Below are 15,544 nucleotides of genomic sequence, written 5' to 3'. Positions count from 1 at the left end.
AAACACCAACGCTCATGAAGAACGGTCAGAGACACAGCGTGCGGATGATCTGCAGAAGAGGAAGGGGCTGCGAGCCAAGGAAAGGTCAGCCTCCAAGTGAATGGACAAGGCAAGGGAACCGATCGTCCCCCAGACCTCCAGAAAGGAATGTGGCCCTGTGGAGACCCTGATGTCAGCCCGGGGAGACCGACTCGGGATTTCCAACCTCTGAGACTGCCCCAATACGTTTACACTGTGTTAAGCCACTTGGTTCGCAATAAGGGGTGACGTCTGCAACAGGAAACCAACACTGTAAGAAACTTTCTCGGCCATCTATTTTTGTTTTTTTTCTAACTGGACTTCTGTACAGTGGCCTTTTTTTTTTTTTTTTTTAAGATTTATTTATTTGAGAAAGAAAGAGAGCACATGAGCAGGCAGAGGGGCAGAAGGAGAGGGAGAGCTATTTCAAGCAGATTCCAAGCGCCAGCTGAGCGCAGAGCCTGACATGGGCTCGACCTCACCAACCTGAGCTCCTGACCTGAGCCACAATCAAGAGTCGGGGGTGCTCAGCTGACGGAGGCCCCCAGGCACCTTGAGCACATCAAATGACTGCAATGACTCCTGAGCGCATCAAAAACACGGCCTGCCAACAAACCTTTCTCAAATTTCATTCGCACGGGCTTTCCCAACCAAAGGTCAATGATAGCTAAGACAGTTCACAGCAGTCCCTGTTTCGGCTTCCCCGAGGCTGTGCACTGGCTGTTCAAGAGCACCGTGGCCTCGGTCTGTCTTAGCCTACATCGTAATCACACATGTATAAACCTTATTCATCACCGGGTTCCTTTTTCTCATCTCCCACTGACGCATCATGACACTTCCATCGAGCGAGTGTCAATAATTTAAGCTCTTCTTGAGTTTTAAGAGACAAATGCATGACGGTGGCGTTCCAGATGGATGTGCGTTTCTCGTACTCGAGATGGATCAACTCTGCAAAGGATGAGCTTCCCAATGCCCCAGGCTTACGGCTTCATGGTGAATCCGTAGCGAATGTATATATTCTTATGTGTTTTGAATAAATGAAAACCAGCTGTCCTCTACGACCTGCAAAGTGTGAAGACGTTCGTCCCCCAACCCCAGGAACCGCTTCCATTACCTAGCTCTCAGTGGCCTCTCCTGCTACTCCGGTTTCTGCCGTGACTACTGTACGACGGAATCCCCTTCAGAGGCGAGCTGGACGAGGACACCAGAGGGAGCATTCCTATGGAGACGATGCCACAAACAGTCTTCACGGAGGGCGATCGACAGCACTGGGGTATCAAGTGACCGTGCTGAGATGAAATCAGGGCTGAACAGCTCCTCCTCTAAAGACACAAAGGGCCGTCCGCCACAGGCACACTCCTTTGGCTGCTCAGGTGTCCTTCCCGTCCCTTCTTTTCACGTGTGGGTGGGGGTGGGGGAATCGGAAAACTCCATTACGGAAAGATGACCAAGGAAGAAAGATGACAAAGGAAGACGGGACAAACGTCCGTGGTACTTCCGTGGGTGCGGGCCTCGCGGAGCAGCCCTGAGCGTGCGCCGTCCACGGCCCTGGCACAGTCTGCCCACCAAGTCTCCAAAAGGGCAGTCCAGACTGCTGCATCCTCTCACGGTATCACCCAGTCTACGTTCCTGGGCGCACCGCTAGGCCTGTCACCACAAAGGAACACAGACTGGGAGGCTTCAACAGCGCACGTGCCTCCCTCCCTGTCCTGGAGGATGGGAGTCGGAGACACAGGCTGGGCCGAGATGGGCTCCTCTTGAAGCCGAGGAGATGCCACGTTCTCCCTGTGTCCTCACATGCCCATCCCTCTGTGCCTGTCTGTGTCCTCCTCTCCTCTTCTTATGAGGACAGCAGTGCTATGCGGCCAGGGCCCATCCCAGTAACCTCATTTTACCTTCATCACCTCTTTAAAACCCCGCTCCCAAACACAGCCCCACTCGGAGGTCCTGGGGGAGAGGGTTTCAATATGTGCATTTTGGGATTCCGTCCAACTTCCCCCAATTCTGTCCATAGCACAGCGTTAGAGATCTTCATGTCTTTGGTATTTCCTTCTGTGAAAAGCAAAGGCAACCAATCACTTAAAATTACCCTTGTAGATCTTGTTTTTCGGGGGGACGGGACTACCACAACAATCAAGAATGAAGAACCACGATCCTTTTTAAAAGAAGACGCTTCACACAATAGAAACCGCTTTATAGATCTCAGATTCTACTGAACTCTGCTCGGGATTTCTGCCAAGAATCAAAGAGCAGTGATGTGTGGGTCCCTCCTTCTATGCACAGTACACGGCCGGTAAAAAGTACTGACGTCCAAGCGTTCGTGACCAAAGGGGACACGCTTCGCACCCCGATCTCCAGCTGGAAAGTGGCCACCTGTCTGTGAAGCCATACAGGCCCCTTGGACAGAGAGTGAAGCCTGGCTGCTGCTGTTTTTCTGACACCCGTCAGCGTAGGCCGCGTAAGCTGTTCCTCTAATGCAAAGTCCGTGAAAGATACCAGCGCTCCCTCAGAGGTCATTTCACAGCCCTCCTGAAGACCTGCTTAAACTTGGGAAGTATAATGAGAATGCGGAAGCGTCCCCGAGTTCAAAGACTATTGGATTTAGGCGGAAACACAATTACATAGGCACTAAAAAGAATGCAAAACCTGATCCGCGGGGTGGGAATGGAAAGCATGTGGTAGAGGACCAGTCTTCCCTAGTGGACGGTTAGGTTACTCAACGCCCACCGTACTCAGTGGCCGCTGGAAGAAGGAAGACCACCGAATAAATTCCTGCGTGCTACACAGTCTTCCACGTCCTCTGGCCAGTGGGGGCAACCGCGCTGTAAATAAACGTCGAAATGCACGCTGGGCTTACTGATCCTCATTCACAGTTTAAGGTGACGTTATCGGAACGCGACAGAACAGTCAAGTCAACTTCACACTCATCGTTTTTACAAACTTCATTTATCAGGCCAAACCGATCACTGGGTCTTCGAAGAGGTTCCACCTGTTAATTCCGACAAGAGGAGCACCCAACAAGGAAATAAAAGCTACTGGCTTTCTAAGTACGGTTTAACGAGCGTAAAGGTGTTTAAGCTGATAGAAGAAATTGTAAACGGAATCGGGCGCTGTGACGGCCTCTTTGCGGTGATGGCTCGAGTGCACTACATTTGTACACAGCACAAGCAGATACTCAATGTTTAAGCAACAAGTACATTTTGAACCCCTAACCTTAATAGCCATACAGAGGCCCTCCGTCCCTCGGTGATGTTAGGGACCTGGGATGGCGTGTGTCCGCGGCTACAGAAGAGCAGAGACTGAGAAAGAACGGGCATCCGACGGGACCGCGGGCAGAGAGTCACAGGCCCAAGGCAGACCCGTGCTCCTGGCCCTACAACCTGATACCGGAAGGGACCTTCCCATATTCAGCCAGAAGTGGGTGGGGAGCTTTGGAAATACGACAGCCCCCGTGTACCAGCAGGGTTTTCTCAGTGTGAATCTGACCACGCAGTTCGCACTTAGAACATTTCTATCTGGGGACACGGGGTCCCATCTGCCAAGCACCACACAGCCAACTTCTGTAAGGCCCCTATTTACAAGCTAGTGTCGGTGCACACATGTGGCGCGTGGACGAAACCCAGACAGCTCTCGGACGAAAGCGCGAGGCCCACAGTGACTATGCCGGAAAGAATCGAGATTCTGTGCGTTACATTACACATCCCAGGTTCACGCCCCCTTCATGTCTGTTCTGTCACTGGCAACCGGATATTAAGTTTAATTGCGCTCCGACGCAGGTGGGCTAGGAGCTTCCCCAGGTGCGCGACACGATGAACAGGGCTCTTATGTGGGAAGGCAGGAGAGATAGTCCTCCGCCTTCGGCGGTTGTGACAACTGGTGGTTTGCACGTAATTAGAAAAGGCAAGGACATACGAGACGGGTGCCGGGATGCAATTACGTCCCGTCCAACATCTCATTAACAACACTTTACAGCCCACGAAGATCACAGGGCACACCCAGCGATATTCCAGGTCCTGCGCTCGTTTCTGTGTTCATAAGGGCCGCGCTGTGCTAAGAATGTGGGGAGAAGGACGTGGTCTCACGTATCAGAGCCAGCTCGTCCCCACACACCATATATCCGCGTACGAAGCAGCTGGGCACACCAACAGGTACGTAATGCCCGGGCCTCCTCCACTGATAAACTCGCTACGTCTGGGCTCTATGCTACGTGCTCAGGCCCAGAGGGTCTGCAGAACTGACTTCGATCCAAACCTCCGTGGAGCATGGTCTAGGAGCCAGGGTCTTGCTCACGGATCTGCTCACCAGCCTCCGGAGTCAGGCTGAGCCCGTCTGTGCCTTCTGAGCACGGTAAGCATTCCACCGGCCCCAAGTGTCCCCAGGGAGACACAAACTGCTCACAAGAGCCTTCGCCAGCAAAGCCGGCCTCTCTGGGAAGTATCACTTACGTATTTTACCCGAAAACAGCCTGCAACCTGACCTCTGACGTCCCGCCTTTCTGAAGGACGCAGACCCTTGCAGAGGGGATGGGAGGCTGTGCACGCTGCCACGTCCACAGAGGCTGGACCCAAAATGGCAGGCTCTGGCTCAGGGTTCAGGAGGAATCACAGGGCCGATAGGAAGCCTGAGAAGATCCTGACCTGGCCCCTCTGTGTCCAGTCACACCCTTTCCTCCTGGCTCCCAAATCCATGTCTTCTCCTCGATTTCCATGCAACACTAAAGAAAGCCAATCAAGACACACAGCAGAACAAGACGGGGTGGCGGGGCGGGGGGGGGTGTCCATACAGCTGAATTTCCAGATCTCTCCTTCCCAGACCCACGATGCAGGTCTGGGGGATGTCTGCACCGCATGCGGGAAGGGAAACGTGAAGATGTCAACTCGCCACCATACACAGATGGGCCTCGGCGGGGGCCATGTGTTTTGGTGTTCTCAGCAGGGTGTCAGCCCCAACGGTCTTCTCTGTGTCAGATGGGAAACCACGGCAGCTTCCCTTCATGACGTCCATGTCAAAGCTGCCAGGCTTCCAAGCGACTAAAACCCAGGGTGCGCACGTGTCCACAGCAGACCCCTTCACTTGTGTTGTGTATTATGGCTTCCGCCGGTGTGTACTTCAGGACAAGCCAGTGCGATCCAGCCAAGGCGGAAGGGAATGCTGGCCACCTCCATCTCCCTGGGCTCCCGTAAACCCCAGCGTGACCTGAACAGCCTCGGAATCGAGCCTCTCCCCTTCCTTCCACGCTGGCCCTCTGTGTCCTTGCAGTGGAGTGCGTGATGTGTCTCAGATAGCTGTGTCTGTGCCCTGCCCTCCTGCAGCCTGTGCACGGGACCTCATTTGGACAAAGGACCTTTGCAGATGTGATCAGGTCAAGAGTCTCAAGATGACATCATTCTAATATTTGCCGGGTGGGTCCCAAATCCGGTGACGGGGTCCTTGTAAGAGACACAAGAGGAGGCACAGATGCAGAGGAGAAGCCACGTAAAGACCGGGGCACAGATGGGAGGGAGGTGGCCACAAACCCAGGAATGCCCGGAGCCTCCAGAATCTGGAAGAGGCAGGAACGACCCTCCCCTGGAACCCTGGGACGGAGCATGGCCCTGGCCACACCTAGATTTCAGACTTGTGACCTCCAGGGCTGGGGGAGGGTCACAAAAGCCAGTAGCCTGTGCTACCCGGTTACAGCAGGCCCCAGAAACTACCACAGTGCTGGTGTCACGCACCTGACGACGGCTCAAGCCTCTGAGCCCGTCTCCCTGAGCAGAAGCCTTGGTCACGCACATCATCAAACCCCCCTGGGCACACAGCACCCTGGGCCCCAGGCCTGGGAGACTCCCCAACTTCCTTCCTCCTCCTCCTGACTCCTCGGCTCAGCTCGATAGCTTGGTGCAAGATGCATGTTTCTGGGAGGCACCCTGGGCTGCCGGCCCACTTCCTCTTCCCTCCCCAGGAAACTGGGTCAGCTCCGCAGACAAATGACAACGCAGCAGGATGGAGAAAGTCTGCTTCCCCCAACGCAGAGCCCACGGCGGTCCTGACTGTGTCCCCGGAAGTGTGTGGGAGGACCCACTTCTAGTGTCAGAATCCAGCCTTTGGGGGGGCCAGTGAGCAAAGCCTGTGGACCCACAAACTGAATGAACGCCCTGACCACCTCTGTCTCCCTGGGAGCCCTTGTGGATCTGTCCTATCACGCTCTCCTTGAACTGGTTCTGAAGCTAAAACTCTACCCCAAAGCAACCCTCCAGGGCAGAAATCACCACCTGTCTTGAGCCGCCTGAAACCCTCTGCCGGGCCTCAGATGGCCGGGTCCCTGTCTCGTTCAAACTACCCAGTGGGCGACTTCAAAGGCCTTTATCAGGCTGCGGGATCAGGCAAGGTCAGCACAACTGGTTTAACAAGATGGCTGCTGAGATAGGGCTGGAGCCTTCAGGAAAGGACCAGCTCGTAGGGCTGCACCTGGCAGAGCCAGCATGACTTCTGTGTTTGTGCGAGGAGCACACGCCCAGGCATCCCAAAAAGGCAGCCCACAGCATGGGGCTCCACGCATACCACGGGGACAGCTGAAGATGATTTTTCTCTGCACCGATGCAGAAAAAAGGGACCTGTTTAGGGACACATTCCTCAGACAAAGAGATGTAGCAAGGTGCTAGGGGAAAAGTGCATGAGCGCTACAGTCTTCATCCAAATGCTCCTGGGTGCCGGGATCCTGCAGGGTCACCCTTGGGAGCAGCAGGAATCCAGCCCTGCCACTGCTGTTCGGGTGGGGTGGGAGTGGGGGGACAGACCTGCCCTCGAGAAGACCCGAGTTTGGTGAAGTGTTGCCTCCCTGTGCGCCTGTGAGAGGAGGCACGAGGCCGCCGGTGTCGCTGTCACTGCCCGAGCTCCCGAGGCCTCCCCTCCCTACAGCACGGGCGATGCCAGCATGGGCCTGCGTCCACCGTGCAGAGCTCAGTGAGATAAGCTCAAGACTGCTCCCGGGAGCGCAGGGCACACGGGAAAGGCTCTCGACGGGCACGGGCTTGCTGAGGAAGCCACGGAGAGCCTAGAGACTGCAGAGCTTTGGGGGTGGGGCAGAAGGCCCTGAAGAGAGGGTGGGCAAGGAACTCTCAATCTCCGAGTGTGGCGAGGCAGGAGAAGAGCCGATCGGGCCGGGAATTCCAGGCTCCACGGGACATACACCGTGTGTCCAGGCAGGGTTACACGGTGGTGACCGGGAAGCACTGATCAATGCGAGAGAGAGGGGAGGCCAGACCACAGGCTCGGAGAGTCCTGAAAGCCAGAGCGGTTGCCAAAGCCGGTTCCCAAGTGCTGTGCAAGACACAGACGGAGTCCACACTGGTCACGGAACGGAAGAGGAAGAGGACGGCCTGAGGAAGGGAGGAGAGGCGCGTCCAGGAAGCCAACGAGAGAAGCCCAAGGACGCAGTGGGGAAGGGGCCGGGGAGGCAGAACGTTCTGGAACTGTAAGAGAAGAGTGGATGTGGCAACACAGCAGTGTGCTCCTTCTCTGGGCAGAGCTTGTGTGAGCCGTGCTGCGGGAGCCAGCTCTCAGGGGGTGCGGCGGTGAGGGAGCGGGAGCAGGAGGGCGGCCACCTTTCCAAGAAGCTTGGCAGGACGTGGAAATGGGGAATGCACCCTGGCCGGAGCCCCAGGCTGAAGCAGCATCTGTTTATGTGCAAGAGTGGACGCGAAGGGTGCAAAGACCACGTTGATACGCCACCCAAGGCCCTCAGCGCAGGGTCACGGTCAGCAAAGAGCATGCTTAGTCCGCAGGCTGACAATCACCCCATGGTTTCACTCAAGCTCAGTCGCACGTCAAGATTCCTGAGACTGTGGCAGCCGACAGGCAGTGGGAGAGGAGACAAAGCCACGTGCGGAGCTGCCGAAGCCAGCGGACAGGTGCATGAGAATCCGTCACCCAGAGTGCAGGGAGTCGGCAGACAGGTGCCAGAGGGACACAGTCCCCAGGTCTAACCAGAGCACCGTGGGAATGCAGAGGGTGGTAGGTGGCTACTTTCTGAACAACCTCAGGCAGCCTTTATTCCTTTTGTGCCTGTGTGCTTGTCAGCTTCCGTGTGACACTACCACACTGACACACTGGTGTGTCGCAGTCTTGCTCTGCAAATCCCCGGAGCCGGCTCCCGCTGCCCTGACAACAAGACACGGAGGCCCCGGACGGGAAGGGGACCTCGTCTTCTCCAAATGTTTCCCGCTGTCCCACGACATCAGGAACGCTGCTTCAAGTGTCCAGGGAGCTGAGTGTCCTGGAGCTCTTCCTTCCAACATCAATGTTATTAAACGATGTCTTTTCATGTTCTTGTCTTTTTAAGCAGAACCTACTGCCTACGAACAATTTATTCGCATTTGGTTTTGTATTTTTGCGCTTCGTGCTAAAGGCTTCATTGTTCTATTCCGTCTTGGTAACTTTCAACCACGTGGAAACGTTCCCCAAAAGTTCCTGGAGTACCCAGGAAAGACCCATGCCACCGAGGCCTTTGTGCAACCAAACCCTCCAACCTACAGACAGCGTGACACTTCATTCCAAACTCCGCATGCTTCTCCAAAAAATAGGGACACTCACAGCCAACATAAGTTAAAAAAAAAAAAAAAATGAAGTTAACCTTTCCAAAATGTCTGCAAACTGAAGACAACTGTATTTGCTTTCTATGCATCTCTGCTTTCCAAGGAGTCTGATGCCAGAGGTCTGAACGCCCCTGGACAGCGTCCCCCACAACCACTGGGAGAAACCATGGCCTGCAACCAGAAGGAGATGGGAGCAAAAGCAGTGTGCTCCCCGTGGGCTGCAGACGTACGCGCACGGACAAACAGACCCTAGGTTCCCACAAACACCCTCTCTTCAGGGTGAGTGGTGCCAGCGAGGCTGCACTTTCCCCAAAGCCACATCCAGCCTGTCTATGTGCCCAATGGTTCAGGCCTTCAAGACACACAGGCACCATGGTCACTGCCGATACCTGGTCTGTCAGGGTACACACTCCTCCCCAAAATGCCCCACGTGCCACCGTGCAGGACGACAGTGGGTTCCACAATGCTTCTGAGGACCAGACTCGTCGGCAGGCTGGGACTAGGGGACAGAACGGACCACATGCCAACTGTGTCCCCAAGAAGGCAAGAGCTGTGCATGAGGCATCATTTCCAGCTTACAGGGCACGGGGGGATAGAGGAACAAGTAAGGAGACACCAGGTGGAAACAAGCAGCGAAATCCCAAATCCCGAACAAATGTACACATTCCACAACATCACTCACCTGGACTTTTCCAGAGGTCGCCATTGAGGGGGGAAACAAAAGGGATGCCATTTGGGCATGGGAGATGTTTTCTGACTTAAACCAGGGTAAAGGGAGAGAGGTTCCATGAGGATCCCGTTGGGAAATCACTAGAGCACTTTCAGCTGCACCAAGAGGCCACCCTTGTCTCCACATTCTGATACAACCATTACTGAGAATCCTCTTTTTTTTTTTTTTGGTTAAACTCAAACTCTGTGCTTGATAAAGATACTGTGTCTCTGCTTCAGTAAACATGGTCCTTGTTAGCCGTTTCTTCTGCTGGTCGGGAATGCCCATTTTCCTTCCCTGCCCCTTTGTGTACCAAACAAACATCTCTGGGGGCTTCCTGTTCACAGCACGGCTCTGTCCCTATCATGCCATGGCTCGCTGGCAAGTTGCGCACAGATTCCACTCACCGTGGCTTATGTCCCATCTGGACTCTGAGACGAAAAGAAGAGACTTGTTTTGAACCCCCTAAAGCAGCTGGCCAGCGCACCGCTTCTGAACAAAGATGAGTGGGGCACGGCTCGAGAGCTGTGCCGTCCAGCACAGGGACTTGCAGCCACAGGAGGTTACTGAAATGGAGTATGACCACATAAACGGGACAATTCCGTTTCTCAGTTGCACTAGTCACGTTTTAGGGACGCAGGGGGCCCATGTGGTTCCTGTCCGCAGCGCAGACAGAGAGAACATTTCCACATGGCAGGCAGTCCTGCGGGATGGACAGTGCTGGTCTGGAGAGCAGAGAGGTCAACAGTTCTCATCAAGGGCACCCCACTTCCCTTACTCATGCAGGGTCCAGAGTGAGGATTTCAGGACACTTAGCTGTTGGCTGTAGACATCACAGGGAAGGACGGGAGGGAGCCAGATGGTAAAGGAAGGCGCCTGCCAAAGACTCAGTAGGTACGCTAAGGTGTGCTGGAATGGCAGCCACCTCGGCAAAGCCAACAGCGACAAACCTTCTGGTGCAGAAATGATGTGTGTCACAGTTATTACGTTTTCCAGAAAATTCTCCATCCATGCCCTGCATGGAGATCTGCACATTACAGCCCAGACCGCCCCCACCCATTTTAACCACAGTTAAGTGAAGGTTTTCAGAGATGAAACGTTCTGATTATTAGTCGCCGGTACACACGCACACTTGCCAGTAGGAAATTTATTTCCAAAGGTAATCCACAGTGGCACGACACTCTATTTTCCAGCCAGGGGCTGCGTCTGAATCACTTTCCAAATACCTCACCCCAAGGTGTGACGGCGTCATCGGGCATCTGTGTAATGAGTGCTTTTAGTGCATGTTTCTTGGGGACACTACTTCCCTTGCTCTTTTACAAGGCATGAAGTCTGCACCTACCCCTGGACAATGACAGAGTGTAATGTAAACCACAGTAGTTAAACCCACAGAAAAAAGAACCAGAGTCAAAGGCACGTCATCAGAAGGACAACACAGACCAAGGAGTCCGCCCCTGAACTGTGTTTCCAGAAGAAAGGAGGGAGAAGTAAAAGCTGGATCCTGAGATGGCTGCCCCGTAATGGTAGTATCCGTGACTCGGAGGTGCCCCACAAAGCATGCCGAGCGGTGGAAGGATGTAGGGGAAAGCAAGCACAGGGCATCGCACACCTGCAGGGACAGGGCTCTGGCAAAGAGCTCAGTCAGTCGCCCTGCCAGCTGGACTGCACTCTCCTCTCTGAGCTCCAGCCTGCAGTGGGGATGTGTCAAGGGCTCTCGAAAGGGGAGCAGCCGCGGTGCCCACTCGTCAAGCGAGCAGTGACTGTAAGAAGGAACGCGTGGGGCCACAGGTCACGTCTGCTGGAAAGAGTCCCCAAAGGCGACAGGGTTTACCGGCTTCAGTGCATACGTGGCTGGCATCCTTATTCCTGACAAGGGTCCTGCAACACACACAGAGTCTCTTCCTCTGGGAGGATCCTTGCCAGGGGGCAGGGAGGGGGCGGTGCGCCCACCAGCATCTTAGTCCAAACAGAGAAAGTCGGACTCAGGGCTCGCTTTCCTGTGGGCTCTGCTCTGCCGCCAGGCCTCTGACTGGGCTCCAAATTTCAGCAGACTTCTTTGCAAGGAACTTAATGAACTTCCACCTAGCAAGCGGAACAAAAGCCCAGAGCCCGCTGCTGGCTCCCAGGAGGGCAGGGCCGGAAGAATGTGAAGGACAGCCCCTGCACTCCAGGGTCAGACCCCAGGGCACAGGACAAAGGGTGTTTCCAAAGTGCCCTGCAGCTGCTGGGATCTAGGCAAGCCCTCAGGGCAGATGAGAACCACAGACAGAGACCCCTCAACACTCCTTTCTCTGCTCTACCTTCCTGAGCAGCAGCCAGGACCCTGGGAATGTGTGGACAGGATACACGAGAAGAACCAATGCACACACTGAAAAGCTCCTGGTCTCACTTTAAAAAGTCTCATACACGTCATGTGGGGGTCAGACAACAAGGCGCTGTGGCTCCTATGAAAATTAGTCTGGAGCATGGGGTAACCTTACGGAAGGAAATTCTCTTTCTGTCATGAGCCTCACGGATGCTCCAGGGTGGAAAGAAATTACCCTAGGCGAGGTGAACAAAACCACAGAGGGATAGGGGTTGTGGCCACACACTGGGCACGATGGTGACGCGGTCCAGTCAAGCAGTGACTTTCGGAACTCAGTGACAGCCACAAAGGCCCTGCACCGCGCACACACACCCCGTACCCCCAGAGCTTGCAGTATGTCCGGGAGCCCAGACAAACAGGCACCGCCAGTCTCGGGTACTGTGACTTGGCAGGCTGGGAGCTAAGGCAGCACAAAGATGTCCAACACAGGTGTCACCTACTCTGCCATGCAAAGGAGCAGCCACACGTCAGCCGTTTGCATCCTGGAACCCGGGTGCATTTAGGGAGACGTGGTAAATTATAATCAACAGTGCAAATCTCCTTCTCATGCCCCACACAGATCTCTTATTATTCTCTGATCTTTAAGAATTCAAACACGACCTTATTTTTCTTTGCTGACTTTTATGGATGTTACATAATCACTGTCTGGGACACCCAGAAAATATATTTTACGTGCAGTGCATTTTACATATTCCAACATTCTGAATATTGTTAACCCCCCCCTCCCCCGCCTGGCCCCGGTATCAAGATTAGACATCATGGGCTGCTCCCTGAAGCCCTCCGTTGGCCCGTCCAACGCCAGAGGCATTCGCCCAGCGTACCTAAGGAACACGTGAAAGGTGGCTAGCTTGACTGAGATGAGCTTCTACGTGTAAAATGCAGATTTCAGAGACTAGGTCTCAAAAATGCAGGTACCAGATCTGGGGAATTTCTACGCTGATGGGTCGAGAAACAATATTTTGGATATGTTCAGAGAGGAAAAAATAGACCTTTCAAGTTGGTTTCATCTGTACGTTTCTGCTTCTTCAGCGCTGCCATGCAACGTTTTATGCAGTCCTATTTCTACCAGACAGCACTGCTCCGCACAACAAACTTCTGGTCTTTTACAGAGAAAGGGCCCACCCCTTTTGTGCTCCTAATTTCAGTTATTTACGAACTAGATAATCTTCCCTATCCAGAAGCCAAGAGACTGTTTGAAAACCTGTCATCTTCTTTCGAAATCTTGTCCCAGTTCATAAACAATCTCAGCCCCCTTTCCTCTTTTTCTAAATGGCCTCTGAGAACCAAAATTATTACCTGGATCACAGCTGATTGTTACCTCGCGTCAACAAAAAACACAACCCGAAAGCGCCTTTCCTATTTCAATTGTACTGGGAAGTGCCCTAGCATTGTCAACATTTCTACAAAAATTTCCATTTACTTCCTCATCGTCCCCTGATTAAACAAGTTTCTCCGGAATAGAAGCATTCCCCGTGAAACCAAGTGTTTTCCATTTCGTTTCCCCGAGAGCAGCAGTCCTGGGGCCTACCGTGGCAAAGGGAACTTTGAGGGGAAACACATTGACCGTTCTAGAGAGCAGACTTTCTGCAAAAGGACTCCTTACGAATTCATGGTAGGGTGTTACGCAAACAGCAGATACCTGGGAAGAAGTCAGGCTCTGAGGAACTCGAGCAGGGGGCACTGGTTGGACCCAGCAAGGTAAGGCAGCAGGTTTTAGACAACAGTGTTTTACACAAGATGCTTTGCGAAAGAACGGAGCAAAGGAATTCCTGAGAAAGTCCTGCCAAGTCTTACTACCTCAAACAAGACTTAAAGCAGAGAGGCGGGGGGCAGAGGGCAGAAAACACGGAGAAAAATCTTCCCAAATGGCACTCATTCTTGGTTCTCGGACCCGATCGAAGGACTGGCTAACGGTGCCAGGGGCCAGTGGAGCCCCCGGTGCGTCGCTGTCCCTGCAGGCGCCAGGGTCCCAGACGCCGCACTGATGGCTTCAGGGACCAGCTGTGCTTGCCTCCGGAGACAGAAGCAAGCGTGCAGCTCATTTAGAACTTTAATGAATTTAATTTTGGTGACGCATCTCGGGGGCATGAGCGTTCACGAGACGCCCACCACAGGTTCTTTGGACCTTCTATCAGAGGGTAAGGAATTTGACAATTTAAGTTCTTGACCACCTGGGCAGGAAAATTCATGTCTACCCACTAGGGTTATGGGTCCCAGAAGGTTTCTGAAATGCAGTCGTTTCAGAGGTCGCAGCTGCACACACTGTTCTTTGCAATTAGTGACCTCAACGGGGATTTTTCTTTTTTTTATTTTTCCTGTCTTAGGAATTCATCAGTTTCTGTCTGTGGGTTCATAAAACAAAGTGACTGTTTATGTGTGCCTTAAAAACAAACAAACAAACAAAAATCAGTGTTATCTCCAGAGAACGACTTAGCGATATGATGGGCAGGGGGACAGGGTGACCGTGACCGGGAGGATGAACACAGCATGTGTATTTAGAGTCAGACCGATCTGGACTCGCTCCTTCTCTGCCGGGTGACCTTGGGCTAGTGACTTAACCCCTCTGAGCTGCGGGGTTTGTTTCCATGGGTGGCTGCAACCAGTTTCCCGTGCTCTGCAGTGCAGGGTCTTAGGGCAAGACGCGGTACTGTGTGAACGTCTGCAGCAGGTCCGGGGCCTGCATGAAGTGTGGGGGCATTGCTGGAGGCCCAGCGGGACTTCGGAGGCTGTGAGGTCAGAGGCCCTTGACCTGCTGGTGTCCTGGACGATGACGCCGAGGCTGGGGTTCTGCCCTGCTCCATGCACGGAGCGTCGTCCTCTCCGTGTCGTCCGGGCGGAGACCAGCGGCCCCTGACCCAGCACCGTCAAAGGGGCCGTCGGAGAGCCCGCAGGAGGCCTGGCCGGCCTTCGCGCCAGCAGCGGCGCAGGGGGACCTTTGGGCCTCGCCTGCAGCGGGGCCGGCGGGGGCAGCGTGGGGTGCGGTCGGCGCTCGGGCCCGCCACGCCCCTCCCCGGCCGACCCTGAGCTGCAGGTCACTGCGGGCAGCCGCCGCCCCGAGCAGGGCTCCTCCGGCTCCGCGCAGACCTGCGAGGTCGCGGGGCGGGCCGTGCGCCGCGGCGCCCCGCGCACCCCCGCAGCAGCCCCTCCGCGCGCACGAGGCGCCGCACGGTGCTGCCAGCCAAGCGCGAGCACCTCCGCGACGGCCCCGGGGCGGGCCGAGGCGACCCCCGACGGGCGCGCCCGCGGGGAAACGGAGGTCGCGCTCCGGCTCCCGGCGCCGGGACGACGCCCCCGCCCGCACGGGGGTCCCCAGCGCCGCCTCCGCGCGCACCGCCCCCCGCCACGCTCTCCGTCCCCGCGCGCACCGCCCCCCGCCACGCTCTCCGTCCCCACGCGCGGCGCGGCCGCCGGAAGTAGCGCCCCGGGCGGCGCCGACGCCGGAGCCCCGCGCGCGGCCGGCCTGACGTGGCCCCCGGCGCCCACCGAGGGTCCCGCGCGCGGCCCCGCCGCCGCCCCTCGGCGCCCGCGGCCCGCGCCCCCCTCCCCCCCCCCAGGCGGCCCGAGTGGGGACGCACCAGCTACGCACCCAGGAGGAGGCCGTCCATGTCAAAGAGCAGGTGGGTGACGGGCCGCGGCGGGGGTATGGGCGCCGCCATTGTGCCGCCGTCACGGCCGGGCGGGGGCGGAGGGAGCGGCGCGCGTTCGCCGGGCCGCACACGCGCGCTCCGGGGCTGCGCGCCACTGCCCCCCCCTCCGCCCCGCTCCGAGGAGCTCTGCGCACGCGCTCCGCGAGCCTCCGCGCCCTGAGACGCTCTCGTGCACGCGCGCCTGCAGCCGCCCTCCGGGTCCCGAGTAGCACTGCGCACGCGCGCCTCG

General features: G+C 55.7%; 1 protein-coding gene across 1 annotated transcript in view; it reads right to left on the bottom strand.

Annotated features, from left to right (window-relative positions):
* PUDP (pseudouridine 5'-phosphatase) overlaps window positions 1–15,348 on the bottom strand; it is a 76,463-nt gene extending 61,115 nt beyond the window's left edge. Inside the window, exon 1 of the mRNA XM_032880231.1 lies at window positions 15,255–15,348. Within this exon, the coding sequence (XP_032736122.1) occupies window positions 15,255–15,324 (70 nt within the window). The 5' untranslated portion in view covers window positions 15,325–15,348. The remainder of the gene's footprint in view (window positions 1–15,254) is intronic.
* Between the last annotated feature and the right edge of the window lie 196 nt (window positions 15,349–15,544).

The sequence above is a fragment of the Lontra canadensis genome, unplaced genomic scaffold (genome assembly GCF_010015895.1).
Source record: "Lontra canadensis isolate GAN:19392208 unplaced genomic scaffold, GSC_riverotter_1.0 scaffold68, whole genome shotgun sequence".
NCBI lineage: Eukaryota > Metazoa > Chordata > Mammalia > Carnivora > Mustelidae > Lontra > Lontra canadensis.
The sequence above is the reverse complement of the archived record's forward strand: the minus strand, read 5'-3'. Positions and strand labels throughout refer to the sequence as shown.